This window comes from Camelus bactrianus, chromosome 23 (genome assembly GCF_048773025.1).
Source record: "Camelus bactrianus isolate YW-2024 breed Bactrian camel chromosome 23, ASM4877302v1, whole genome shotgun sequence".
NCBI lineage: Eukaryota > Metazoa > Chordata > Mammalia > Artiodactyla > Camelidae > Camelus > Camelus bactrianus.
In genome coordinates this window covers 33,364,546-33,392,527 of record NC_133561.1, presented here as the reverse complement: position 1 = coordinate 33,392,527, position 27,982 = coordinate 33,364,546, and the positions used below count along the sequence as shown (strand labels likewise).

Genomic DNA, 27,982 nt, shown 5'->3' with positions numbered 1-27,982 from the left:
ACCACCTGGGACCTCCAGTGGTTGCCTTGGCAAACTCCTACGCCTTCAGGTTTCAGCTTAGACATTGATTCTTCAAGGTCTCCTGGACCCTTAGACTGTGTCCCCTCTGGTAAACTCTCACAGAATTCTGTAATTTCCTTGTAGAGCATTTATCATGAGTTGAATGGTGTGGTTATTTGTCTAACACGTGTCTTCTGCTCTAGACTAAGCTCTGTGAGGAAAAGGACTATGTCTTTTGCATGCCATCTGCACGTGGCAGGGAGGTGGTCAGTAAAATCCCTGCTGAATAAATCTATGAATCGCTTGCCTGACCCCTTTAATGCCTCAGTCAACACCCGATGTCACGCACCCACGTATGACACCCCCTTGCCCAAAATGTCCTTACAAGAAGCAGGAGAAGGGTGACATCTACCCTCCCATTATAATTCAAGGAGCAAGGTGGCTGGGTCACAGTTGTCTTCCCATCTTCCTAGCACAGCAGGCGCCACCTGGAATCCAAGGTTGCAGGTGCGTAATTGCTGTATTTATTTATTTATCTTTGCACAGGGCTGCCCCCTGGTGGTTAAGCATGGAAGAGAGCGTGGCCAGGAACCGGCGGGCTGAGGAATCCCAGCTCAGAGGCTGGTCCCTGAGCCAGGAATAGGGAAGTGTCACAAGGAAAGCATCCAGGTGGAGACGCCCGTCAGCTCTTCATCCTTATGAATGGCTCACTCCAAATCTAACAGGAAGCCCTGGGCTAGGAAAAGCGAGAAAGGTTTTAAAAGCTCAGTAGAAACCCCACCCTTCCCCCAGTGGGGTGGCCTGGAGGTAGGGGGGCGGGCTAGTTTAAATAGCTAGTCTTTCTTCTCAGTGGTGTGCTGGCAGACCCTTAACAACCAGCTCTCTCTCTCTCTCTCTCTCTCTCTCAAAAAAAATCTTAATGTGTAACATTTACTGATTTCCATGGCATAAATACTCCCACCACGGCCAATTTCAAACTGCCAGTGTGATGTCACTGGAAGCGGAGCTGGGGAGAGATGCGCAGTACAGTGTGTCCCCCAGACAGACGCCGTGGATGTAAATACGTTCAAGCACACGACTAACAGTAAAACATGATAAAATAATTGGGAAGTGATGAGGATGGACGACGTTTGTTTTCAACATCATGTATTCAATGGTGAGTGTATATACTTTAATTTTTAAGAATAGCTGTGTTTAACAACTGGCCTGCAAAGTTCAGGAAAATGTAATAACCAGTTCTTTCCAGCCTGGTAGTGAGAGTGGGCTCCAGCACACCACTGCTTCTCCCCCTTCCTCCTTGTCTTTCTGTCCCCCTCCCCCCTTACATGGTTTTCCTAGCATTCTGTGTGGGTAGGAGGGATGGCAAATACGGGAAAGACCTTTATGCAGACCTTTTTGCTATTCTCTGTGCCAGAAGCTGTAAGGTGTTAAGGAAAAAGGATGGAGAAAAGCAAATGTGGCTCCTGAAGGTCATTCGCTGTATGGGGTAGGGGGGAGCGGGAATTTTTGTATTTGGATCACGAGGCTGATTGACGCCTGGATGAAAGACCACTGTTCAGAGACAGGGTCCGGGCCCTTGGGCGCAGGAGGCCCACGCCCTTGGCCACGGTCCTCGAGGGCTCTTACCCGGGAAGGGGGAAGGCGCTCTAGGTGAAGCGGCCAACGGGGAGCCGGGGCAGGCAGAAGTAGGCGCTGGCGAAGAGGCTCAGGTTGATGGGATTGCCGTCCAGACGGATGTCTTCCAGCCGCCTCCGGGTGTGCTTGTGCTCCTCGGGGTCACAGAAGGTGTCCCTCTGCATGGTCTCTATCAAGTTATTCTGGAAAGGACACGCTGACAGCTGCGGGCCTGGAGGGTCTGCCCTCAGCCCAGCTCAGTCAGCTTCTCCTACCAGCTCTGCCTCCTCTTTACAACTGGAGAAACCGAGGCACAGAAAGCCAGCGTCCACACTACAAGAGGGGAGGGGAGGAGACCCACGGAGGATGGATGGAGGGAGAGGAGAGATTAAGAGGGATGAAGGGGAGAGGAGAGACGGAGGGTGAGGGAAGGGGGAGAAGGAAGAAGCCATGGGGTGAGATGGGAAAAGGACAGGGAGGGCGAAGTGTTTTAAGAGGAGGAATTAGAAGAAATTAAACTGAGGCTGCAGACACTGATCCGAACAAGACCCACTGACGCACATCTTTGGTTGGCTCCCCGTGAAGGAGATCATTGCTGCCTACAGTCTGACCTCCACCCCCTGTGCTCTGCTCCCCGCCCTTGCTCCTGGGGAGCCCACTCACCTGCAGGTGTAGGGAGCGCAGGCTCAGGGGCAGGGGCCTGGGGATGGAGTCCAGCAGGTTGTCAGCCAGGTAGAGGAACTGCAGTTTCTCCAGCGCCTGGCGGGGGGGGGGGGGGGCAGGCAAAGGGGGTGGGAGGTTGTGGGTGCTGTGGGGCCCTGGCAGGGATGTGACCCTGTTCGTTCGCTCAGGGTCTCAGTCATGTGCCAGGTTCCAAGCTGGGCACCGTGGGAGGGGGGCAAGGAGGTGGCAGCAGGGGGTACAGCGGGGGACAGGGGAGGCCAGCTCACAGGCACTGCCTCCCACTGGGTGCACAAGGAAAAGTCACTGCTAGGGAGGCGCCAGCGTTTGGGGAGGGAGAAAGAACGGGGAGCAGACAAGGGGCAGGGATCTTTGCTATGAGAAGGAGTTTTCCCCAATGAAATGTCTCCAGATGCTCAATCTGGAGCAGCTATGGGAAGCGCAGCCAGGAAGTATTCCGGCCAGCCGAATGAGAGTCCCTGGCACACCTGGGGCAAACCGCGTGCGTGCCTGACGGAGCTGGGTGTCCATCTTGTCCACACCCCTCTTCACTTCCTCACCAGAACTGCTCCCAGGGCTCTTCTTAGCCCTGAGGAGTGGGCCGCCCCGGGGAGCCACGTGTGTGCCAGATGTTAACCCTCCCCATGAAAACCGGCCAGCCAGTGACCAAGCAGCTGGTCTCTCTTGAGAATCTTGATCATGGAAGGACAATGATCAGTCAGCTAGCAGCGGGCTTTGGAAATAAAAGGATACGAGTTAAAGCTGAGGCCAGGATGACTGCAAGTCAAGTCACCTGTAAGTCAGAGTTTCAGGGGAGCAGATGCTCAGTGTGTGCAGGACGTTGGTGCACAGAGATGTGAATGCAGCAGGTGCACAGAAAGAAGTCAAGAGACCATGTGCCCCAAAGAGGGAGACGGAGAGTGGCTGACATTGGTTTCTGACACCACCCAAGCCTGGGGCCCAGTAACAGGCCCAGGAGGTCTAGTTCCCTTTTCACAGAGGTTTCTGGGATGGCATATTGTATTTTGAGGGGGAGGGTAATTAAGTTTCTTCGTGTATTATTTAGTTAATTTTTTAAAATTTTGTTAGTGGTGGTACTGAGGACTGAACCCAGGACCTTGTGCGTGCTAAGCACGCTCTGTACCGCTGACCTATACCCTCCCCCTGGGATGACATGATTGTGAAACACCCTTTCCTTGAATGAGAATCAGTTTCCTGCAACAAAAAGAATCTTCAATAAAACAAATGGGAATAGATGGGGGAAAAATGGGGTTTGATTTTTGTATCCCAGCACAGCGTTGGAGCTGAGATACCCCATGAGGGCAAGGTGTGCGTGTGTGTGTGTGGTTGTGGGCAGGGGTGGCAGGGGCAGGTGGCAGGCCCACGGCCCTGGCTCACCCTGAAGGCTTCAGGCTGTATCCCTGAGCTCTGGAGCCGGTTCCGGCGGACGTCCAGGACCTCGATGGCTGCGGGCAGCGCAGGCAGTGCTGCCAGCTGGTTCTCAGGGAGGATCAGACCCTTCAGAGCAGGCAGCAGGCGGAGGGCATCGTCCTCGATGGAGGAGATGAGATTGCTGGAGAGGTCAATCCTCTTCAGTTTGGCTAAGAGGTGCAGGGTAGAGCAGAGAGATGCAGGGCACACCATCTTCCCCTGCCGGAGCTGCCTGTGCCCGGCTCCCTCCCTCTCAAAAAAGGGGATGCTAGCCAGCCACCTGCCTGTCCAGGTCAAAACCAGAAGGAGTAACTTTGTAAACCTAGGAAAGCCCTCAGACTCCGCAACACTCGCCCTGGTGTTCTGTCCTGTGCGGTGGTTGCCCACCTCGGCTTGGCTTGGAAGAAGCTTTCTGAGGGTAAAACCCCACAGGCCCAGGGTTCCCTGGATCCATCCCACCTCCACCTGTCAGTTTACACGAAAGGACACAGAGGACCAGGAAGGCTGTCAGTAATCAGTGGCAGAATGTGGCCTAGAGACCCGGTCTCCAGATTTAGCGTGGTCTTGTCCAGAGGCCGGGAGGGGACGGAACTACAGTTGCTGGGATTTCCTGAAAACGTCGGCTTGATTGTACCTCCTCCTCCCCAGCTTCCCAGAGCCACTGGGAGAACAGATAAGAACAGGTCACTTCTGCCATCAAAAGCCTTCAAGGAAAGGAAGTAGAGAGACTTGGAGCTACTTCCATTTGATCTCTGGAGAGACTGAAAGCTAGCAGGGAAAGGCCAGCCCAGGTGGGGCACCCGTCTGCTGACTGTTCCCTGGGGCTGGGTGGCAAGGGGAAGAACCCCGGGGGCTCCCTCTGCCCGCCCACTCTTTTCTTCTGCCAGGACATGACATACTCAGCCCTCTGAAATCCCCGGCCCGGATCCGGCTGATGCGGTTGAAGCGGGCGTACAGGTAGGCCGTCGTCTGGGGAAGGGGCGGGATGCTCTCCAGGTCAATATCGTCGCAGTACACGGAGGAGCCAAGGCACACGCAGACCAGGCAGGTGGGCAAGCCTGCAACAGGTGGTGGGCAGAGCAAAGGGAGAGCCCCCCTCCAATGTCAGACCCCCTTCAGCCTCTGGGACCAACGACCCTGCCCCAGGGAGTGTCTGAGCCATGGCCTTCCGTGTCCTCTTGGGTTGCTGCCTGGACTGTCTGCCACGATGCAGCAGGCAATGCTGTTGGCCACTCCCAGCCTGGCACTTAGCCCTGGACCCCTTACAATCCATGCTCACTAGCGCCTTCATCAGACCCTGGTCCTGTATAGGTTTCTCCGGCCTATGTGGGTGTTTCTAGGCCATCTATCAGACTCTTTCCCACAGGGCTCCTCTCTGATCTCAAATGGTGCACTCAAAATGAAATAAAGCTAGAATTCAGTGGAATGGCCCACGGCTGCTGGCTCTGCTCTCTGCCTTGTGGGCGAGGAGTTACACACGTTCTGTGTGGCTCCAAAAAGCATCGTAGAGCCAAGGGAGAGTGGACGCTGTCTGCCCAGCGTTCATTCTTCCTTCTGATGGTATCAGCACCTTGGTTTTCTAGTGGGAAACACACCCCCCGGCTCATGACCAGTGGCCACGAGCCTGCAGCCAGGCCACTGGACTCAGGTTGGCTTTACAAAGCTGGGAAGGTTTTGCTGAATAGGCAGGAGGTTTCCATCTCTTGTGATTACAAGGGACAGAGATGACTGGAGACACCGTTAGCCCAACTCACGGGGGAGCTCAGTCGGCGTTGACACAGACCCAAGATGAAGAGACAGCTCTTCTCCACCAGTCGTGACCAGACAGTGTGCCTGGAGCAGAGAGGCCCCAGCACCTTCTCATCCCCAGGCCTTGAATGTCAGGTCCAGCTGAGGCCCTTTCTGGTCTCTTTAAGCCTGGGAGAACCCAGGATCCTGACCGAAGTGTCTTCTCTCCTGATACCCCAGTAAGCTCTGCCCACCCAAAGTGAACATCTCAAGAGACTGGGACCTGAGAGCAAGGAAGTCAGGAGCTAACTGCATCCCGCTCCGCCTCAGTTCTGATCCCCAGCAGGGTGCTAACCCCTTCCTCCAGATACCCCAGCATCCTGGGCTCCAGGAGGGCTTCTGGGAGGGCCTCAGGGAGGGGGAAACTGCTAAGGAGGGAATTCCAGCTGACAAGCAGTGTGACTGCTTCATTGGCCCCTGTGCCAAATGGCAGCCGTGAAGTTATTTATTCTTCTCTACAGGCTTTTAATTGTCTCTAATCTAATTACCACTCAACCTGCTCCCCCAGCGGTGCTGTTAATTAAGGTAGGTGGCTTTGCTCGGCACAGCAGAATTCTTGCACTCCTTTGCCTCCTGGCCAGTACGTGCGCTCAGACAGAAGTGGCAGGGACAGCCAGCCTCTCCCTTTGGTTTTTTCCCCTTCTCTCCCCGTGGGCAAGGGCTAGCCCTGACCCCCCACTCCCTAGCCCTGACTCCACTCCTCCTTGGTGCCCTGGTGCTGGGTCACGGCTATGTGGCCCACGACCCGTGGATATGGGGGCCTGTGCCCGTGAACGCACCGTGGCTGGTCGGGGGTGCCGGCAGGCCCAGCACAGTGGGCCTGGCCACTGTGGGGCTTGAAGGGGCTGTCCCTGGAGCCCTCGTGCTCTGAGCAGAACTCATCCCAGTTGAAGAAGCCAGGCTGGTCCCTTTGACCTGGAAACACAGCACACGATAAGCCAGCTTTTGCCTGAGAGGGACTTCACTCTGGACTCTGGGAACTTCAGCAACCAGTTTCATAGACCGAGAGTCACTGTGGAGAAGGAGGGAGGGGCGGCAGAAGGAGTGAGCAGGGCCAGGACCTTCTCAGCATCGGGTCTCACATCACAGTTGGGGAAATGGAAGCCCAGAGAGGGACTGAGACCAAGGAGCCAGCTGGTGGCCAAGCTGGGGGAGGAGCCCGAACCCACATCTGCAGACTTCCCAGGACTCTCTCCCTCTCCCTGGCGCTGACCAGGCTCACACAGACAGCCGGCGAGCTCGGGCTTCAGAGCAGCCCCGAGAAGGCCAGCAAGGGCTGAGGAAGAGCTTCAGACTGAAGACGGTCTAAGAAAAGAGGGGCTGCTGGACTTCTTTTTCTAAGGAGACGGGAGACGGCTGGCGTCCCAGTGAGCGGGGCCTGGTGGTCTTACTTGAAGGTGGGGGGGGGATGTTTGACTTCTAAGGGAAGTCCCACCAAATTTGCTAAAAACAAACACAAAAATGGAAGTTTTGTGCCCTCTGTCTGAGTAATATCTAAGTGGGTACTCTGGAGAGACAAGAATTCCCACCTCCGAGGAAAAGACGGAGGCCTGAGGCACCTGCATCATGGAGGTGGACAGGCGCCAGGCCTCTGGCTCCGCGTTTCTTGCAGGGAGGGCAGCCGGGCTGCTGCACACCGCTCACCTTGAGGAGCTGGTCCTCGGAGTCCGCGGGCTCATCATAGTGGCTCAGGTTAGCGAGGACGCCGTCCCCTAGACGCAGAGCTGTGTCGGAGTCCCCCTCCCCACCCAGCTGGCCTTCTCTGCTGCCCCTCTCCTCCTCTGGGAGAGACGCTGCTCCCTGCAGCATCAGGACCAGCAGGCTCAGGAAGGCCGGGGGCTTCATGGCGGGCCTGGGGGTGGGGCGTGGGATGAGAATGGGGAAAAAAATCACTTTGGTGTCCATTCCTGAGGGAGGAGCTCACAAACTCACCCCCCCTTCCCACTCCCACACCTGCAGACTCTTAAGCCATTTGTCACACACTCAGTGCCTTCATTGCGTGTGCACGCAACCTCAAGGCTGGGGCTACCGGGCCGGTATCTCCTGCCAGCCCCCCTCAGTCCACGTAAGTCTCTTTACACGCTCATCCACACACTGATACGTATGCGTGCAGGCACCTGGCAAAGGCTGGTTTCTCCATCTCAGCACAGACACACTCATGCATGTCCCCTTGTCTACATCCCTCGCTGCGAACTAGGCACACACTTGGGCATTTACAGAGATGCTCTCTCTTACACAACCACTCAGAGTACAGCCATTAGCCACTAACTAGATTTAGAGAAAATTCACCATCAAGGAGTCCTGTGGTTTTTAAAAAGGTTATTTATTCATTCGTGCTTTTGTTCAACAAACACGGGTGGGTTTCTTACTAGCCGCAGGCACTGGACTTGTCTCTGGGGCTGCAGAAACAGACCAGTGGTCCTGGCATTACTCCGTTCATTTAAGCGACATAGGCTTAAAAACCTATTCCAGTGTAAAAGATAATGTTAGTTTATAAATAGATTTATAAATGCAGGTTTTAAGAAATGAATGAGTACAAGAACAAAAGAGCCCTTTGTGAGTGGTTGTGGGAGCGTGTACACAGCCAGAAAGTGTGTACAGGTGAGTTCAAATGTTCACCTAAGTTCATCCACGTATGCACAAGTGGGTCAGGGAATGTGTGTGGTGTGGGTGTGAGGAACCCAGTGTATTTCTGAGAATGCAGCCCCCTCCCCAGAGTTTCCAGTACATTCTCTCCCTTTCTTAATTTTAACTGGGCAAGGGGTTAAGCCCCCATCAGTAGCAAGAGGTGTTTCTTCAATTTACCTCCCATAACTTATTTCAAACCAAATTATATAATCTTAAAATAAAATCTTAAACAAATAGTCCTAAGACAGTTTACTGCCTCCCCACCAACCTCTCTTTGGTTTCTCCTGCCCAGTCCAGGCCCCCTCCCCTCATTGCTGTGCCAATGGGCCTGAAGCCTCAAGATCTTGAACCTTACCTCGTCGACTCTTCAAGTTCCAAGTCCAGCCTCAAGGCTTCCAGAGAGGTGGGGACTCCGATGGACAAGTCAAGACACACAGAGGGGCCTGGGTAGACAGCTGCCTGGGGAGGACGGGGGAGTTGGCCAAGGCAGGTGTGTGGCCAATCAGACTTCTCTTTTTCCTGATGTCCAGCTGATTCCCCTCCTCTTTTCTCAGCAGGTCCCCCCCATCCCACTCCTTTTCTTGGTTCCAGAGAATTTTTTTCTCCCTCCCTCCACCCACCCCACTCCCAGACCTCTCCCCACCTCCCATCCTCATCTTTTCCTCTCTTTCTCTGTCCATGCCCTCTCTCTCTGTCTGGCCCACTCTCTTTGAGGGGCAGGCAGCTCCCATCCCCTAAGGGGAGCCCCACCCCTCAGATTCTGTACCCTCCGAGAAGCAGCATGAGGGTATGTGGATAGGTGGGGCTTGCCTTTCCAGCTTTTTTCTCCTGCCAGAGAACGATGAGGCTTTGGCTTCACAGATGGAATCCGAAGATTAAAAGGCTAAGCTGCGGTTCTCTGATCCGAACTGCCACCCACCACCTGGAGCCCCAGTACGGAACCAGAACTGAACAAAAGTCACCGGAGGGAGGGAGATTCAAAGAGAAGGTGAATGGGGGATGGGGTAGGATTTGAAAGCCAACTTCAAGCTCTCTGATGACAATCGGAAGGAATAGACAGGAAGCTCTCCAGATCTGCTAGGCCGGGCCCTAGGAAAAAGCTTCCTGATCATACACACCAGCAGGCATTGTGTGGGGTCCTTGGGGGGCTGAGGGGAATCCCCCCACCTCCGTGGTCCTGTACCAGAGACGTGTTCATCAGGAGAGACTCTGCTTTCTTTGGTGCCTTAGGCTGCTGCAGGCCAAGCCCTTGCTGAAGGCAGGGGTAGGGGGCTGAGATGTCGTCCCCAAGATCCTGCCAGTCTGCACACGTTTGCCCAGGTCCTCAAATGATGCTCCTTCACCCTCCTTTCTCCCACTGACCAGATACTGAATTCCAGCTGCAAGGTCCCCCTTAAGATCATTTAATCCAAAACTTTTATTGTACAGGTGGGGAAACCAAAGCCCAGTAAGGTGAGGTTACTTGTCCAAGGTCACACAGGGACGGGCCCAGTTCCCAGATTTCCTGACTCTCGGCCAGAGAAGTCACCTGCATTCATACGACCCTCCCCGTCTTTGCCTCATCCCGTGAGTCTTGAGACCAGGTGTTCTGGCGCCCTCAGAACAGACGGCCTTGGCAGAGCTCAGCTCTGCCCTGACACACCAGGTGAAGGTGCAGAGCTAACAGTCTGGCCCAAGGGGCAGGGGCTTGGCCCACAGTGTTCCCGGGCACCAGCGGGTCTGGAGGGCCTTCCCCAGCCCAAGCACCGGGTCACCAGAGCAACACTTGTTCCTGTGCCATTGACAGCGCCCTCCCACCTGGGGAGAGACAAAAACAAGGGCTCTGCTGGGTGGAAGGAGAGAGCCCCAGAGCCAGGAGGGCGCCCAGTGAGCAGATCGACCATGAAGCGGGCTGTCTTCCTCTACTTTCTCTCCACAGCCCGGGCTTCGCAGCCAGATGCCTTCCCCCACAAACCCCCAGCCCGCACCCCCCACCTCCCCGCGAAGAATGCAAAAGCGGCTGTTCATTCATTCCCCTGCAGTCTGCTCCCACTCTCCCTCCCGCCTTCTCAGTGGTGCACCCCCGCCAGCACCCCTGCTACCCGGGCTCTAACGAGGTGCCCCCTGCAGTCCGGACTCCCCAACACGCTGGCAAGCCCTGCGTCACTCGCGCAGCCGGCTTCAGGCGCGCATGCGCCGACTCCCCCACCCCCACCTCTACCTCCCCCCACCCCCACCCCCGGAACCCAGCCGCCTCTGACGAAGGCTGCGCATCCTGGACCCTCTCCCAGCTTCTACTCTCCCTTTCACAAGCACGCCCGTCACCCGCTCTGGTTCCCATGGATTTCGGGGAGGGTTCATGGGATGTGTATGTGTGACTTGCGTGGGAACCGTCTGAGCATCGTGCTGTTTGTTCCAGGCAGCTCCGCTCCCACGGAGCCCGGAAAGGGGGGCGGGAGGTGCGGGGAGCCGGTCTAATCCGAATCTCATTAGGAGAAGCACGAGGCATGATGATGGAATGGAGGTGGCAGGCCGTGGGGACAGAAGTCTGGCCAGCTGACCCTGTTGCTGCCCCTTTCGAGGGCAGGGTGAGAGGCGAGGCTGGAAGTTTCAGGGAAATTGGGCTTAGGGGCATATTCCCTGCTGAGGGCTTGTAGCCACGCGACCCTGACTGGGACGTGTTCCTCGCCCTTCCTCAGACAGACACACAGATACACCCACACACACCCATACATGGTACACTCCGTGTCTTCCAAACCTTTTCTTATGCTGATTGCCTTCCCGTTTATGTGCTTTTTCCTCGTTTCCCACCTGGCAAAATCTGATTCAAACCTTAAGACGCAGCTCAAATGATAGGGGCTGTTCTGTTTCTCCCAGGCAGGGGCAGCGGTCCTGTCCTCCACGCTCCTTGTACTCGGCATTGTTGCAAACACTGAAGACATGCAATGACTAATTCATGGATTTTTCCCTTTAGCAAGCTATGAATTCCTCAAGGGCACGGGGTCTATATTACCTCTCCTTGAATTCTTAGCTGGGAACCTTGCACATAGTTGATACCTGCTGAAAACTTGCTGAATTGCACTGAAGTGGGAATTTAGGAGGCAGAGTGGGAGGGATGGAACAGCATCTGGCAGTTTTCATCCGAAAGAAGATGCAGTAAGCCGGGAGGATTACTGGGTCGGTTCTGGAACCAACCTCCTATCTGGAGAGAGAGTCCGGGGCACCTGCTCTTGCCCTTCTGTGGACATCTGCGTGACCTGTAGACCACTCCAGATGGGGTGGCTTGTCCTTTGTTCTCCACCCTTAACATCTGCCACGGTTTTGTGTGTCTCACCCTACACGTCCTCAATTAGTCTGTAAGCTTTTTCTGGTCAGGAACGCTGTCTGTTTTTGTGTGTTTCTGTATCTGGCTCAGTCCTGAGAATCTGGGAGACCCTCAACAATTTGGTCTCTGTGGGTTGAAAGAACCTGAGGCTTTGGCTTCAAATGTAGCTGTCAGATTTCTTGTCAGATTTTAGGGAAGATGTTTCATGACGGTTGTGAGTTTTGGGGAAATTCACCAAGAAAAGTCTGGAGTCATTTTCTAAAGTTTCCTAAGAATAAGGTCCTTTCTCCACCCATCTTCTCAGAGCAAGTAAATGGTGGAATGCTGGGGGAGAAGGGCGGCCAGATGGCTTTAAGGTACTATTCTCGACTTGTTCACATTGTCAAGTTCAAGTTGGGCATTTTTCATATTACTTTATTTCCTCTGCTGTGAAGCGTGTTGGAATGTAAAGTTGTTCCACAAAGTTAACGTGGTCTGTAAGAATGAATAGATACATGTACAGAGTACACATATGCACTTACTTGCACACCTGTATATGCAAATGCCAACAGCACTGAAGGAATGAATTTGTGTACGGAGGAGGGGGCCTCCTTAAATCCAAGGGAAACCAGCACATTTTGTGTATGGTGAGGGTGGCGATGCTGTAAAGCCAATGTAATTTCCTCTGGTTTACAGCTGCAGAGAGCAATGGAGGAAACAGACATATTCTGGCGGGGCAATGGGATGAGGATGATTGCGTTGCTGAAAGAAAACTGTTCAGGTTTGCAGGAGCAGGGGAATGACTCCTCCGCCCCAGGGAGCCCATGGAGCATGTGGGAAGGGGGGCTTATCCAGGCCATAGCACCAGGTTGCTTCCAGCCACAATACTATATTGACTTTAATCAGGAGCCTTGGAGAAACCAGCTGCAGCTAGAAGGAATGAAGCAGTTGTGTGGGAGCATGGGGGAAGGAGGCTGTGATGAAATGGGCCCCCATTTCTGTAAATTAGCAAAAGAGCGAGGTGAAAAAGAGTATAATAGGAATTTCTTGAAGCTGGGGACCCAGCTTAATCCAAGAATCTCTGAACTTTTTCTCAACCCAACTTGAGAGTGGGCCCTGTATCCTACTCATTGCTAGAACATTCCCCACCCCCCCCACCATCATACACTCAAGGCTCTGTAGAGGGGCAGCATCTCCGAGAGGAAGTGAAGGGGACAGCGGAGGTGAGTCAGCCCTGCGGGATCCAGGTTCCACCTGGGGGCCTGTCACAGTGCTCACCTGGGCCAGTGGGGAGCGTGGGAGCTTAGAGGGAAGGACCGCCCATACAGGGAATAAATTATTGCAAGGGAAGGGGATAATCCTTTGTACTTGGCCTGCATCAGAACATGGTCTAAAGGGCGGAGCTGCATACAGGAGCAGGAGAGCTGGAGTGTCCTTGGAGGGGCCTCATCCACCTCCATCGTTGACAGATCTGGAAGCTGAGAGCAGAAGGGACCCGCAAGGTCAGACAGCAGATGGGAACAAACTGTATCCTCACCTGGGTTCCTGCAGGTTCCCCACCTGCACTCATTCATGATGGTAATCAGGGCCCCCCCCCCGACGCCCCCGTATCTTTGTCCCCTTTAGACCCCAGAGGAGATAGAGACCATGTCCATGGCCCATGGGTCTCAAGTTGGAACCCGAGGCCAATTCCTTGACACCAGTGAGAGATGTGGAGCAAGACAGGAGCCAGCTGTGACCTGTACCGGCCACCAGGTGTCACTGCTGTGTCTGTCTTAGAAGGAGAAGCCGATCTGCACGAGAGGCAGAGGCTTCTGGGAGATTTCCAGGTGCTCCGCCCCTTGCGTGGGAGCTGCTTCCCCGGGAGTGGAAAGGATTGGGCCATCCCCACTGATAGACAACAGATGGTGGGGCGAGGTTGGTGGCTCTGTACCCTCCACTGTGGACATTATGTTCCCCAGGGCATCAGGGCTCCTGTCCAGAGTGGCCAAGGATGCTGAAAGATTCATCTGCACTCACCAGGGTCCACCCTGGGGCCCTGACTCCCACCCCTCTCCCACTGGCTGATTCCTAGTTTTTTGAGTCATCCTTCTTCTTGACTGTTCCTCCCTGCTCTTACTCTTGGAATAGAGAGGCCCAGCCAGGAGGCTGGGTGCTGAGAAGGGCCCCATTTCGTTCCTGTGAAGAGAAGGCCGGATGCAGGCCCTTGTGCAAACCCCTGACCCTCCACCCTCCCTCGGCTGCTCCCTTGCACTTTCTTCTGGAGAACACAGGCTGGCAGAGAGCCGGTGAGACGTCTGGAGCCAGCGAACGGGGCGGTGGAGCGGCAGTTTTGGGAGGTGGAATCCTTGGCCAAGGGGACCCGGGTCGCTCGGCCCTTTGGGGCCAGAGTTGCCCACGATGAGGGGTTTCCAGCAGGACTTTCCAAACCTCACCTCCAGGCTGCCCCTGACTGTCTTCTGTTTGCTTTGGCCAGGACCAAGATCCAGGTGTCAGTCCATGGCTCAGACTTACCCAGGAGTGGTGAGGGGAGGAGGAAAGAGAAGAGAATATGAAATCTTTAGACACACATCTGTGCTTGTGGGGCCAGAAATCTGGGTGTGCAGGGGGTGGCTTTGAGCTGGGTGGACCAAATCAAGCCTTTAGGAGTCTTGCTCTAGAAGCTGCGGCTGCAGCAGAGTATGTGGCTTGTCCCTGCCTCAGGAAGATGGGATAAGAAAGGCGAAGCTGGGAGCAAGAAGAGGAGACAGAGAAAAGATGATGGCACAGGCGCCTGGACCACCGCACTCCAGTGCGGTCGGAGGCGCTCCGGGGGTGGAGTGAGGCCTAGATGACCACGGACTGCAGCAGGCGGAAGCACATCATGAGGTCCAGCGGGATGGGCGGCTTCAGGTAGTTCCCATCCAGCCGCAGGTAGCGGAGGTGTGGCACGTTCTCCAGATCCGAGGAGAAGTCGTGGAAGGCGACTACATCGTTGGGGCAAATCTGGGTCCCGTTGATTTCTATGGAGAAAGAAGGAAAGAAGTCAGCAGGAGCGATGGGCAGGGGGTCAGGACAGACAGGGCTGGAGGCAAAGACGAGGAAGGAGAAGAGGGTGGACGACTGAGGATGACGGCTCTGGAGTTCTCCTTTCTGGAACTGGCTGACTTTGGGAACATATGACCACGAATGAGTCGACCCCAGCCTCCTGCCTCTAATTACTCATTTGTAAAATGAATTAAGTTGGAAAGGACCAACAATTGTTGTTGGAAATTCACTCTGAGGAGTCATGGAGGAAGTCAACTTGGAGCTGAACCTTCAAAGACAGGATTAGCACCTGGGGATAGTGTTCTGATGGTGTAACCTACATGAATGAGGCTGTGGAGGCCAAAAAGCTCATGACAGAGTCTGGGAATAGTAAATAATACAATGTGACGTACTAGGGAGAGTAAGCTGGGAAGGTGAGTCGTGGCCAGCAATTACGGTAGGCTTTCCAAAATGTCACCAGGGATGGGGGCTTTGGTTTCCAGCCTGAGGAATGGCATTGGGCAGGACTGCTGTTATGAGATAGGTAGTAGGATAAATGACGGTAGGGTGTAGCATCCTGGATATTAAATCTGGAAGGGTCCTCTGATCAGCTTTATACAGTATAAAGATGAATCTAGCTACAGCGTGGAGGAACAATGGGTGAATGAAGCAAGATCTGAAGCCAGCAGGTGGATGGGAGAATGACTCTGGAGGTTTCCTGTGAACAGGATGTGAGGCATGAGCATGGACAGAAGATGGTTACATTAACTGAATGAAAGATTGATGACAGGAAGAGAAAAGGGGGACTGGGAAGGGCATGGGGCCCTAGAACGTGATGAACCTACAGAATCTCCAGTGATTACTGATTCTGGGGAAAGTAAGCTGGAAAGGTGAGTTATGGACAAATTTTGGTGGGCTTTCAAATGGAAAATGAGTTTCCGTTTGCACCTTCTCGTCTTACTAGAGGATACGAGGTACGTCATCTTCTAAGTGATGCTCTTCGTTCTCCCTAAGCCTTGCTTCTCCTGTCATCTGTGGACTGTTGTCGGTGTGCCATTTTCCTTCATCTTCTTCCTCTTCCTCGTCTTCCCTCACTCCCCTTTCTTCTCTTTTTAACATGGGAGAAGCAGGAAGAGCCCTGACACTGCCGGATTTTCTTCCTATGGCCTTTGGGACTTTGGACCATCATTTCCCCCCCTGGTGCTCAGCTCCCAGGTCTGTGAAACGGTGAGAGTGTGTGTGAGCTTTCTGTCTTCCACCTCAGGAGGCTGGATCGCACCCCCTGCATCCTATTCTACAATCTGGGCGAGATCTGTAGGCATTTATTAATCAAGTTATCTTTTCCATCTGTAATTTTGGCTTCTACAGCCTCCTAGAGGTAATCTGCTCCATCAGTTTACGACCTGCAGGGGACAATCAGACACTTTTCCCTCTTCCTGAATTTGTTTCTTGCAAGATTTTAAAAAGCCTTCCCCCACTTTGTGTAATTATTGCAGATGAGTGAACAAGACTCTTCTATCCATGTTCTTCAAGACTATAGAAATTCAAAAAGCTCCCTCTCGTCCTTTGGCTGGAAACTGGGGATTCCAGCATGATTTTCAGAGCGCCCCTCTTTCCCAGGGTCTCCTTCATCCCTACAGCTGCTGCATTCCTTGTGTGGATGTAGCCTGATTTTGTCCAGGGGTCAGACAACATTCTCTCTCTTGTTTATAAACTTTGTTATAAGTTATAAACTTATAAATGTTTGATGCTCTATTCAGAGTTCACATTTTCGATTGAAGCAAAATTGTGACTTCCAGCCTCTTCTCTGGCCTAAAATTTTTACCCCAAGCCCAGGACCCTGTAAAGCTTAGGCAATCCTGCCTTAAACGTACTGTCCTATATGACTGAAGTCTTGCAGCTTTCCAGGTAGACTTGGAAAGCATCCCCATTCGGACATGTTCTTCTGGCTGCCATGTTTTTAACCAGTGGTATGCCCTGAGTATACAGCTCTGTGTATGCTTTTTACAGACTCTTTAAAACCTAGGCTCAGGCTTGGGAAGAAACTTCCTCTTACAGCTGCCAGCTTCTGCAGGGGACAGAAATGTCCTGGGCCTGTCCCCAGAGTGGGCTTTTTTTTTTTTTTTTTTTTTTTGGTTTTAAATTTCACTTATTATTTATTGTTATAGAGAGAATTACTACAGATTAAGGAGATATAAAAATGTCTTTAAATGATATTAAATAATTTAGTTTGCCATCTTAAAATGTATTTAAGTAAAATGAAAAATATGCTTATAAAAATTAGCTATACTAACCTTGTTTTTTGTTTATTTGTTTTTTTCCAGAGTGGGCATTTAAATGTCACCATTCTGCTTTTAGGAGAATGTCCAGGACTGTATTCCATGTCTACCCTACCTATAGATCTGGAGGGCAAAGAAGCTGGGGCTGATGAGAAGGGGTGGAGGAAGAAAAGCTATTTACCCTCCAAGTATGGTATTCTGTGCACTTTCTCCAAATTTAACTGTTAAATCTCACGTCGACTTTGTGATGGAGGGTGTTACTGCCATGCTCATTTTATAGGGGAGGAAACTTCCCAGGGAGGTGGAGTATCCTTTCACGGTCACACAGATAGTAAGTGGTAAGACCAAGACGTGAAGACCAGGGCCAAGTTGGGTGCTTTTTGCAACTCCCACCAGGTCCCTGCGAACCGAACGAACCGAACTTGTAGAGGCGGGAAGACTCTCCAACCTCCCTCCCTGGGAACACGCCCACCCCAGCCCCGCCCCGCCCCGCTGACCCCAGCCCCGCCCCCACTCACTCTCTATGCTATTGTTGTTGAGGTACAGATGCTCCAGCCTGTTGTTGATGGCAGGCACGTTGCTGATCTTGTTGTGTGACAGGTGGAGCACGAGCAGGTTGGAGAGGTTGAAGGAGTTCTTGGGGAGTCCCCTGTCTGAGAGCTTGTTGTAGTTCAGGCGAATGAAGGCCAGGTTGGGGAAGCCCTTGAAGTACCCACTGGGGATGGTCTCGATCCTGTTGCTGTCCAGGTAGAGCTGGTGAATGGCCGTGGGGACCTTGGGTGGCATCTTTCTCAAGATGTTGTTGGCCAGATTGAGCTGCATGAGGTTCTTAAGGCCCTGGAAGGTGTCGGGCTTGAAGACGCCGTCACTCAGCTTGTTGTGCTGGAGGTCCAGGAGCAGCAGGTTCTCCAGCTTGCTGAAGACGCCGGGCGGGATTCTGGAGATCTGGTTCTGGCTCAGCCTCAGCTGCTCCAGGTTCCGGGGCAGGGCGGAGGGCACCTCTTCAAGCTGGTTCTTCTCCATGTAGAGGAACACCAGGCTGGGCAGTTTCTCCAGCACCTTCTGGTCTATCTTGCGAATTCGGTTGTTGTCCAGGTTGATCCACCTCAGGCCGGAGGCATTCCTGAAGGACTCCAGTGGGAGCTCAGTTATGAAGTTGTTCTGCAGGTAGAGGTAATGGATGCGGGATGGGATGACCGGGACCTTTCGAAGGTTGCGGCTGTCACAGTAGAGGGCAGATGGGAAATCAGAGGGGCAGTAGCATTCCCGGGGACAGTCAGGAAAGACAGACGGAGGGCCCGGTGGGAGGGGAGGAGGCAGGTCTGTAGGCTCTGATGGCTCATGGGGCTGAGGAAAGCTGGGTGTGGGCCTGAGTCGGGGTCTGGGCCGGGGCCTTGGTCTGGGTCTTGGTCGTCTTGTTGCCTGGCCTTGGGCCTCTGAGGCCAAGATGAGGACAAGTGGGAGGAGCCAGTAGAAGGATGACCTCATGATCCAGATGATGCACCTGCGGGGAGGAACACAGGAAGTTATCAGCCTGCCAGGCCTCAGTAATGAGAGGACATGTCTTTACAGCTAGAGTTGGCCAGGATGGGCTCCAGGGGAGCTGTGGGAGGGACCTCCGGAAGCATCTCCTTGTCTGCCTGCATCAAGCAGGTGAGAAAGTAATGAGGGCTTGAGGGTCTGGATCCCTTGCCCAGGGGCCTAGCCCCTGAAGGTGCTAAGCCTGCTCTGGAGAGTGTGAGCCATCCTGGCAGAAAGCCCACTGGGCTGTGAATCAGGAGTCCTGGGGTTTCCTGGAAAAGACCCTCAGATCCCTAGCCCCCCATTTCCCTATTTGCAGCATGTGAAACTCACCCCTGCCCTGATGGGGGGATGTTAGGACATGTGAGCTGTATGTGAGATGTTACATCTGGAAGTGTCCTTAGAGATCCCGTAACTCAGTGGTTTGCAAACTGTGCCCTCATTTCTGTGGAGTCCCCCTGAGGGAGGGAGACCGAGGGGATGTTCATGGGCACCCCCAATCCACTCCCATGCCAGCCTAAGCAACCTGTGTTTTTGAATCTGTTTTATATATTGAAGTTTAGCCAAAGCATTCAGTTGAAAAAAAAAAAAAGTTGCTTTGCTAAAAATGTTTTGAAATTCACCAATCAAATCCAGACTCGACTATTTATAAAAAATTGAGTACTGGAGGGAAGAAGGGACCTGCCAAGGCCAGGAAGCTGTTTAACAGCAGACCTGGGACAAAACCCCAGGGCTCCGTGGGCTCGTGGAGAGCGTGGGAAGGAAGGAAGGTGCTGCAGTCAGCCCTGCTCAGCCTCGGAGGGGCAGAGGGTGTCTCCCCACATCTTCCTTGCACACGCCCTGGACACCCGGCCTGCATGCTCTCACACACACAGCACTCCTCTGCCTGAACCATTCACATAAGCAAACACGCGGTCTCCTGTCCTCTGCGTGTGTGTGTGTGAGTCCCCATAGAGAATACTGAGTGTGGGAAGGAAGGAAGAAAAGAAGGAAGGAAGACAGACGAGGAGGGAGGAAGGAGGAAATTGTCCTGCAGCCTGTTGCTTCTCCACCTCCCTCTGAGGTGGTCCCTTCCCAGGCAGGCCTCTCCAAGGGGGGTCCAGGACTGCCATCTTCCCTGGGACTCCCATCACGAAGGACCTTGCAGCTAGATTCCTGACTTTATCTCCAGCTGAGGACGTAACGGTCTTGGGGATACACCAAAAGAACTGAGAAGAGAAGACATTCATTGTAAAACTAAACTTGAGTCTTGTTACCTGACTCCATGCCACTTGTAAGTCGTGAGCCATGACTTAGTATCTTACAAGTCCCAAAACCTTCTTGAAAATAGCACAGTCGTATTGCACGTAGACTTTGAAGGAGTGGGTAAAGCGTTAGTGACTAAAAGGAAGCATCTTTAGAAGCCATCCGATCTCGGTGACCTTGAGTTTTCTCGCCTGGGCATTTCTTTATTTTCTGACCACCCAGAAGCCTGACAATAAGCAAGAGATCTCTTGCGAGCAGCGCTGGCTGTGGTTCCCTCTGTCCCTTCATTGCTTTTGTCAACAAAAGCATCCGCCAGGTACTGGGCCCTGAGGTTAGCAGAGCTCCCTGCAGAAGACCGCTCTGGGAGGCACAGTGACTCAGGCAGCTGGTCCTTGCAGGGGGCCTTTCTGGGTGGCTCTGAGCCCGGGCAGCCCCTGGCCCCCTTGGCAGGGGTGACGGGGTCACAGGTCAGTCACAGCTCCTCCTGGCAGGCCTGCCTCCCTCGCCCTCCGTCCACAGTGAATGCAGGCCTTCCTTGTCCCCCATCTCCCGCACCAGACCTTTCGGGAGCTTCTCTCATCTTCCCTCTAGTCCTCTGACCGTCTGCACTCCAGACCCCTGGGGGCTGGCCAAGCTCCTCTCAGGGCGAGGGGCGGTTCCCGGGGAGCAGCTCCGTGGTCCTGCTCCTTGGAGAAACTGGGTTTGTTCACCTGCCCTTCTCTGAGCCCTGTGATGGAACCACTCTGTGTGTGCGTGTGCGCGCGCATGTGTGCGCGTGTGTTTGTGTGCGTGTGTGTATGCAGCACGCTTCTTTCTTGAGGAAATAGCGTTCGTTTCTAAGGCTTTTCTCATCGGGCCTTGCCCCTTCCTGCTAGAGCTTGACCAGTCCCCCCGCAGCCTAAGTCACCAAACCAGAATCTGTGACAGACTGGACTCCAGGGGAATCACAGTCCTTCCCACAAAGCCCTAAGCTCTCTGTCTTCCAGAACCTTCTGTCCAGTCATAAGCTCCCTTAGGGTGGGTCATAAGCATGTGTGATTTTAAAATTTCTTATCCCTTTGCAAGCACACCTCCCCACCTCCCAGCTTTCTGCTGGGCTATGCCTACCGCTCAGTCAATGAACACATGATGACCACCTGCCACCACCGACCTCCCACAGCCCTGCTCACCAGTGTGGGCTCTCAAAAGTTGCTCATTCCTGGGGGAAGAGCAATTGTTTTGCCCAACCTCAAATTCACTTTCTCACTTAGAATGTTTTCTAAGAGAGGTTGGGGTTTTTTGTTTGTTTTTTTGAGGGGAGAGTTAATTAAGTTTATTTATTTAGTTAGTTATTTTATTGGCGGTACTGGGGATTGAACCCAGGACCTTGTGCATGCTAAGCATGCACTTTATCACTGAGCTATACCCTCCCCCCATAAGAGAGTTTTAAATTCAAATTTCAGATCCAAGTATTGGAGATCTGGGCTTGAATCCTGGCTCTGACCCTACTCTAACTCCAGCTCCCCAACTGTGTGAGAATCAAAGGAGATCACGTGCGTGAAGGCATGCTGTTGAGCATAAAATCTCTTCACATGGCAGGGGTTTTGTTTATTCATTTTTTTGTTTATAAAAGAACACATTCTCTAGAGAGGTTCTGACTTTTAAAATGAGATAGCCCTGTCCCTGTTTCGCTCATGAGGTTCAGATGCATAGGACCCTTGCAATGGTTAGCCTCAGGGCAGGGCTGCGCAGAGGTCCGTATGGGTTTGCCAAGTCATTAGGGCAAGTTTAAGAGTAACTGGCTTTGTATGGAGAGAGCCTGGGGTTGGGGCCGGGCTGGGAATGAAGTTGGGTGTGTCTCCCTGACTCTACACTACTTTCTGGTGTTCTTTCTTGTCAGATTTCCCATCTAGCTGATCACCCCTGAGTCTCTGTGGCTTAACCCAGCCAGTGACCCCTCCCATGGAGGACAGGGCTGCCCCTGCCCCTGCTACAGGGCCATGCCCTCGCACATGGGGATGACCCTCTTTCTTTGCTCCCTTTTTTAAAAATTTATCTATTTTATTTGGGGGGCGGTAATTAGATTTATCTCTTTATTTCTGGAGGCAGTACTGGGGATTGAACCCAGGGCCCTGTGCATGCTAAGCGTACATTCCACCATTTGAGCCATGCCCTTCCCTTCTTTGCTCCCTGCTTTCTGCCCTAAGCTTAGGCTTCTGAGAGCCATCCTGCTCCTTCTGTGTCTTCCTAAGGCCTGGAAGGGAGCCGGAAGCCAGGAGGATCAGGTGGTCTCTGCCCAGTTGTTAGCAGAGGAGTGAAGCAGGCCCACTCAGAGCCCGAGAATCTTCCAAGGCCGCCAAGCAGGGCTTGTGTGGCCCTGCGGCAAGGAAAGGGCTGGCATGGAGGCGCGTGAACCCAGCACGTCCCCTCTCCTGGGGGATGAGAGCAGTGCAGGCGCGAGCCTGACTGGGGCCGTGGTGGGAGAGCATCCTGTGCATCTCGACAGGGGGTGGGGGTCTCAGCCCGGGCCCCCACCGCCAAGTGACGCGACCCTCTTCTCAGCCTCAGTTTCCTTATCTGTAAAACGGGGAACAAAATCTTCTCCATCCCTGTCTTCTTTATCCAGCCTTTTTCCGAAGCAAGTGTGCTAAGTGACTTTAAAATGTGCTGCAGATCCAAAAGTGCTAAAAATACATGTAAAACTATCACGGAGAGACCATCTGTCTCCCCAGTGTCTAGCACAAGGCAACGTGTAAACAGAATGAAGCTTTTTTGGCTTCAGGCCACTAGTCCAGAGGAGCAAGTTTTCCATTCCAGGGGCCCGGGGAAGAAACAAGGGTGAGATGGCCCTCAGTCCTCTTACAGACTGTCACCTCACCATGTCCTTCTCTCTGCCTCCGTCCCCTAGCATCTCCACCCCCTGAAGAAAGCCTTCACAAATCTGATGCCTTGGGCGCTTGTAGATCTGGGTCTCAACCCTGCAGCTGTTTAGCTGGGTGCTCCTGAGAAATCTCTCCCCTCTACTAAGCTCCAGCTTCCTCATCTGTAAAATGGGCACACTAACACCTTCCTATCAAGTTGTTTTGAAGGTTAAATGAGTGAATGTGGGAAAAGTGAGTGCTGCTCAGTGAATGTTAAGCTGTGGTTGGCATTATCTCAAAGGAAGTAGTGTCTCTTTCCCTTCAGAATGGCCAGAGGTCCACCGGAAGGCAGGGGTCCTTGCAGGTGGGTACATCTCATGGACTTCCCCCAGCTCCTTCACACGGAGCGGCTTCTTTCCCTTTAGGGACTGAGAGACAAGACTAATTAGAAGCAACTAATTAAAGACAGCATAGCAGCTCTCAGCCATTTGGGGAGCTCTGCCCCTCCAGCTCACTGACCCTACTCCGAGCTCTGTGCAGTAGGTGAGGGATGCTGGCCGGGGAGTCCCCTTCCTCAGCGGGCCCTGGAGTCCCCTTGTGATCCATGACTTCTCCTCCTAAAATTTTTTTTGGCAAGGGAGTGGTTATTAGTTTCATTTATTTTTACTTATTTTTAGAGGAGGTACTGGGGATTGAACCCAGGACCTTATATGTGCTAAGCAAGCATGCACCCTACCACTTGGGCTGTACACTCCCCGACTCTCCTCCCAAACTTTTGCACCTGCCTTTTTGCCCCTTCCAACTCGCAAATGCTTCCCTCACAGGCCCAGTAAAGGGGGCTGCACCCCGGGGAGGGGGAGTGTGGACCTTGCTGCTCAGCTCATCCTCCGTGTGAGCCCAGCAGGACAGACAGCCATTGGGCAGGAGGCAGAAGAATCTAGAAGGGAAGGGGAGGAGCCCAGCGCGGTGCTCCTGGGGGCTCAGGGCAGGCAGATCCACAGGTGAGAGGAAACAAAAGCTCTTCTGAGCTATCTTGGGGGTACTTGCTTTCTGGAATGTTTCTCCGGTGATATGGCTGCCAGTGCTTGTAAGGACAAAGGAGGGGGAGCACTCACAGATCTTTCCTGACCCCTCGGGTGCTTGCTTACACTCTGCAGAAGAGGGTGGCCCATCTGGGACATTCAGGAGCTCCTCCATCAGACAGCCCTTGTCCAGAAACCGCACAGCCTTCTGCCCAGCTAGCACTGCCATCTCAACCCCGCACAGGTCTCTCTCAGGCCCCTGGTTCAAGTTCTCAAGCCCTAGCTGACCCTCAAGTCCTAAAACAGCAACAGAGTCCTGGGTCTCCAGCCAGTGGGTCTGGGCAAAGGGTCCAGTAGGTGCGTAAGCCCCCTACTACCCCCCCCCAGGTGATTCTGAAGATCATCTGTATTTGGGGACCCTGATCCGGCCCATGCCCTGTCTGCCTGGGGACAGCACGCTCTCTGTGGTTGAAGAGGAATGAGCTGGGGAGGTGGAGGGGGTCCACCCTGTTTGGAAACCCTTCCCCCTGAGTTACTGACTTCAGTTTCCCCCTCCTGACCGCTTAAGGAACTACTGTCTCTTTTTTCCCTCTCCCACAGGGACCCCTTGCCAGCTTGGGATAATTTCAAAGTGATTTTAAAGAGGAATCTTTCCTAGCTGCCTGCTGAAAAAAAATAAATAAATTGCCCCAGAGCTAGGAATTAGTACCTCCAAAGCTTGAAACAGGGTTTCTTTCTTCTTCTTCTTTTTTTTTTTCCCCAAATGTCAAGTGGTCTGGACCAGTGAGACACAAAAATCCAGAGCTACTGGGAAGACACTGTGCAGGTTGGAAAGCTACTTTTCCCTCTCCCACCCAAGGAGGTTCTAAAGAACCAAGAAATGCTCCCAGAGCCTGCTCCCGTTCATCCCCTCCTGCTCGGCCTTGACTCTGGACACATGACTTTCTTTTGGCTCAGCCATCTCAGTGGGAAGACGCACTTTCTTTTTCACAGTTGAGGAGCGTGTGAGAGGGAGAGAGACAAGATGCAGCGCGTGTGTGTGTCTGCTAGTGTTTATTCACTACGTGGTCTAGCTCTGCGTGTCAGACGCAGTCAGGATGGAGGTGAATGGACAGGATGCCTTCATCCCGTGTGTGTAATTTGTGTGTGTGCAGGTGATGTGACAGTGCAGCCTCTGTGTGGCACGTGTGTGTGCCTGTGACAATGTGTGACACAACATGAAAGGTGCAGAGGAATGGGTTCTAGGATTGGGTTTCTAGGGGAACCTGATCTGTAGAAATAACTGTGTCCAGCACAACTGCGCGCCAAGTCGTCTGTACCAAGAAAGTTTAACTTTTGCAGCAAGCAGCTACATAGGTGTGGAAGGAGGAAGAGAAGGGGGAGGAAGAGGGTGTCAAAGAAATGAGGGAGACTAATTTGAGCTCCTTTGAAAGGAGAAAATTTTGGTGGAACGAAGGAAAGGAGGAAGGAAGGAAGGAAGAAGTTCGAGGTGAGATCAGTAACCTAGGATGGGCGGAGCAGGAGGAAACTGGCTGGAGGCAGGAGTCTTCCTCCTCATCCCCCGCCTGGGCTTACCTGCACCACCTGCCTCTCCTCTAGGTTCCGGGGGGGTTTAGTCTCCGACAAGCCTCCCTCCGCTTCCCCCCACCCTTCGGTGGAGCTGTGGCAGCAGAGAGCCAGCTAGAAGATCTGATCTCCCAGTGGTGTGTGCGTGCTTGAGTTTGCCCGGCTTCCCTCCACCGGATCCTATTGGGGTGGGGAGGTTAGGTTAGGGGGAGGGCGGGGCAGATCGTAAGGAGGGAGGGGAGGAGGGAGGGAGGGAGGAGAGAGGGGAGGGAGGGAGCTCGGGAAAGGAGGAATGACAACAATAAAGTCTTTATTTAGCAGCCAAAACTCCCAAAGACTTCATCCACACACCATGCCCACTAACAGACCCGTTTTTAATAACATTTCCTTCTGCTGCTGCTTTTGGGAGGGAGGTTGTTTGACCCATGTTTGGAAAACAAGCCAAGTTAACAGAGGAGAAGGAATGAAAAGCAACCTCTGTGCAGCGGAGAGCTGGATGGCTGGGTCCAGCCCCAGGCTGCTTCGGTCCTCCTCCTAATGACTGCCTTGCTTCTGATGCCTCCTGCTCCCCTGGTGTTAAATTCCCAAATGTGAGTCGTTGTGGGAGGTTTTCTCAGAGCAGTGGCAGCCCTTCCCTAAGCCACCTGCCCTAGGAGGTCGCCAGGGGAACGGAGCCCCGCAGTGCACGCGCTGCAAGAGGACAGCCTGGCTTGGCTGCAGGAGGGGTGCGTGAGGACCAGCGAGGGTGAAGTCCGGCCTGGGGTCACACCACCAAAGTAAGGCGGAATTCAGATGTGATGTCAGGCCTAAAGTCACTGTCCATGTGCACAGTGTCAGTGTCTTCTTTCAGCTTCTGCATACAGGTCACACTCAGAAGAGATCTGGGGGCTGTAAGGTCATCACACAAAGTGCGTGGGGAAATCCAAATGTCCCCTGTCCGTGTCATCCCTGAAGACCCATTCAAGTAACCGTTACCCCTAACAATCCTCCTCAATTTAAAAACTGCAGTACATTTGTAGCTAAATGTTAAGTAGCAGCCCATCAAAACATCCTGCTACCTCGTGGACTGCTTAGAAAACTCAGTGATATTTACTTTTTCTATCATCAGGTCCCCGGAGAGCCGCAGAGCCCAGGGACGGGGAGCTCCCTCCACCCCTCCCCAGTCTGGGGTAGAGGAAAGAACATTAAAATTAGGGTCAGCAGCCCTGGGCTCTGCCCCTTACAAGTTATGTGATCTTGAGCAAGTCATTTGATCATGTGGAGCCTCAGTTTCCTCATCTGTAAAATGGGGATAATCCCTACCTCACAGTATTGGGAGGTTTAAATGATATAAACGTGACAGCACTTTATAAACTAGGAAGACGTCAGGATTTAGGAGAGGGATTATGGTGAGTGGTGTCAGCCTAAGAAATGGGGAAGAAAAAAATCAAACCTGTGCCTTCTTTTCCCATCCGCCTTCCACCCCATACCTTGTGCCTTCCACACCTGCTGGCGCTGGCTGGCGAGGTCTTGCTGGGAGACAGTGCAGCGGCCCTCCATGTCACCTTAACCCTGTATGTGTCGGGCTACTCATCATTGTGTTGTTCACCCAAATGATAATGTCCCCTTCTGCAGACTGAGAACATCAGACCCTAGAATTGCCTGTTTCCTCTGGTGTGGTGGGTGGTGAGCGGAGTTTGAGAAAGGTGAGCGAGATACAGTGAGGTGCAGGAAGGATGGGTAGGGGCTAGGGGTGGGTGGGGTTAGATGGGGAACAGGTGGTGTGGTTCACATCCATTTTTATGGGATTTATCTGAATCCCCAGAGTCTCTGCTCTTGGGCATCGATGGTGACCAGCTTTAAGCCCTCACCAAGCCTATACGTCTCCTTTGTCTCTCCCTCCCCTCCCCTGTCCTAGGCTGTGCAGAGAGAATTGAAAGGAGAGTTAGCAGGGAGGGTATAGCTCAGGGGTAGAGTGCATGCTTAGCACACAGGAAGTCCTGGATTCAATCCCCAGTACCTCTATTAAAAAATAAATAAAAATAAATAAACCTAATTACCTCCCCTACCAAAGAAACAAACAAGCAAAATTTTTTTAAGTAAAAAATGGTTTTAAAAAAGTTAAAAAAAGTTTTAAAATTTTTTAAAAAGTAAAAAATGTGTAAAAAGTTTAAAAAAAGTTTAAAAAGTAAAAAAAAGTTTAAAAAAAAAAAAGAAAGGAAGGTTGGAGATGGCCAGGCAGGTGTTCGGAAATGTTAAGAGCAGACTTTTCTAACTGGGAGCATGTGGCTCTAATAGGGCTTGAGGACACAATATGGTTTTTGATAGCATAGTAATAAACTTTTTATTCTGGTAATTTTAAATATATACACATGTATACAGAGGGGTGTTACTAATGCCCTGGACCCGATACCCAGCCCCATCAGTCACTAACTCACGGCCCAGCTCGCTCTGTCCGCGCCCACCCCCTGCCCCCACCCCCCGGCACAAACACCACTGGTATATTTTGAAACATTAAAATTTTAAGAAAACTGGATTTGCAGCTTTTAAGCCCAGGAGACCGCTTCCCAGTGAATGCAGTCATGCCCTTCTATGCACTCTTGTCCTGGGGTTGAGGGCTTAGACTGCCTCACTCAGGTACCCACCTGCCAGGCCTTGAAGACAGCCGGGGTCACAACCACTGGTCTAGGGGCAACACTGAGAAATGCAGTTGGGACAAATCGGGGAGCTGTAATGAAGAGGGACGGTGTCAGGTTGTCTCAGCCAACCGACCTTTCTCATCCCGGGACAGAGGCCAACGCAGCCTCCACAGCGGGAGGCAGGGGACTGGGGTCTAAGACCTGGCTTTGCCTCTTCCAGCTTGTATGACCTTGGAGATGTCCCTCTCCCTCTCTGGCCTCACTTCATTGTTTGAAAACTCAAGGTTGCACTAAGGGACCTCTGAGTTCTCCTCTAGCAGCAGCGTGAAGAGAGCTTGAGGTCTGGGGCCTGGACACGGGGGCTAAAATTTTAGGTCTGCTGCTCCCTGCCTATGCGGTGAGCAGGTCTCAAACATGCCCGTGACAAAGGTAATAACCCTGCCCCATCGCCTGCTCAGGG

At 53.0% G+C, this 27,982-nt stretch overlaps 2 protein-coding genes across 2 annotated transcripts; both read right to left on the bottom strand.

Moving 5' to 3' along the window:
• Nucleotides 1–380: 380 nt before the first annotated feature.
• Nucleotides 381–10,072, bottom strand: OPTC (opticin). Its single transcript, XM_010946403.3, has 8 exons — nucleotides 8,498–10,072; nucleotides 7,159–7,366; nucleotides 6,294–6,429; nucleotides 4,626–4,784; nucleotides 3,694–3,896; nucleotides 2,278–2,373; nucleotides 1,627–1,817; nucleotides 381–736 (listed from the first exon to the last, which is right to left on the bottom strand). The coding sequence occupies exons 2-7, from the start codon at nucleotides 7,357–7,359 to the stop codon at nucleotides 1,647–1,649; spliced, it is 966 nt and encodes a 321-aa protein (XP_010944705.1). The 5' UTR covers nucleotides 7,360–7,366; nucleotides 8,498–10,072; the 3' UTR covers nucleotides 381–736; nucleotides 1,627–1,646.
• Nucleotides 10,073–11,844: 1,772 nt separating this feature from the next.
• Nucleotides 11,845–25,092, bottom strand: PRELP (proline and arginine rich end leucine rich repeat protein). The gene is made up of 3 exons (XM_074352051.1): nucleotides 24,914–25,092; nucleotides 17,229–18,214; nucleotides 11,845–14,427 (listed from the first exon to the last, which is right to left on the bottom strand). The coding sequence occupies exons 2-3, from the start codon at nucleotides 18,196–18,198 to the stop codon at nucleotides 14,252–14,254; spliced, it is 1,146 nt and encodes a 381-aa protein (XP_074208152.1). The 5' UTR covers nucleotides 18,199–18,214; nucleotides 24,914–25,092; the 3' UTR covers nucleotides 11,845–14,251.
• Between the last annotated feature and the right edge of the window lie 2,890 nt (nucleotides 25,093–27,982).

Bases quoted from the DNA above. Each gene is read 5' to 3' on its own strand.
- OPTC (XM_010946403.3), bottom strand. From the start codon at position 7,359: ATGAAGCCCCCGGCCTTCCTGAGCCTGCTGGTCCTGATGCTGCAGGGA. The intron at 6,430-7,158 runs GTGAGCGGTGTG...CTGTGTTTCCAG, and splicing joins CCGAGGACCAGCTCCTCAAG to GTCAAAGGGACCAGCCTGGC. The intron at 4,785-6,293 runs GTGCGTTCACGG...CACCTGTTGCAG, and splicing joins GGCACCCCCGACCAGCCACG to GCTTGCCCACCTGCCTGGTC.
- PRELP (XM_074352051.1), bottom strand. From the start codon at position 18,198: ATGAGGTCATCCTTCTACTGGCTCCTCCCACTTGTCCTCATCTTGGCC. The intron at 14,428-17,228 runs GTGAGTGGGGGC...CTTTCTCCATAG, and splicing joins CAACAACAATAGCATAGAGA to AAATCAACGGGACCCAGATT.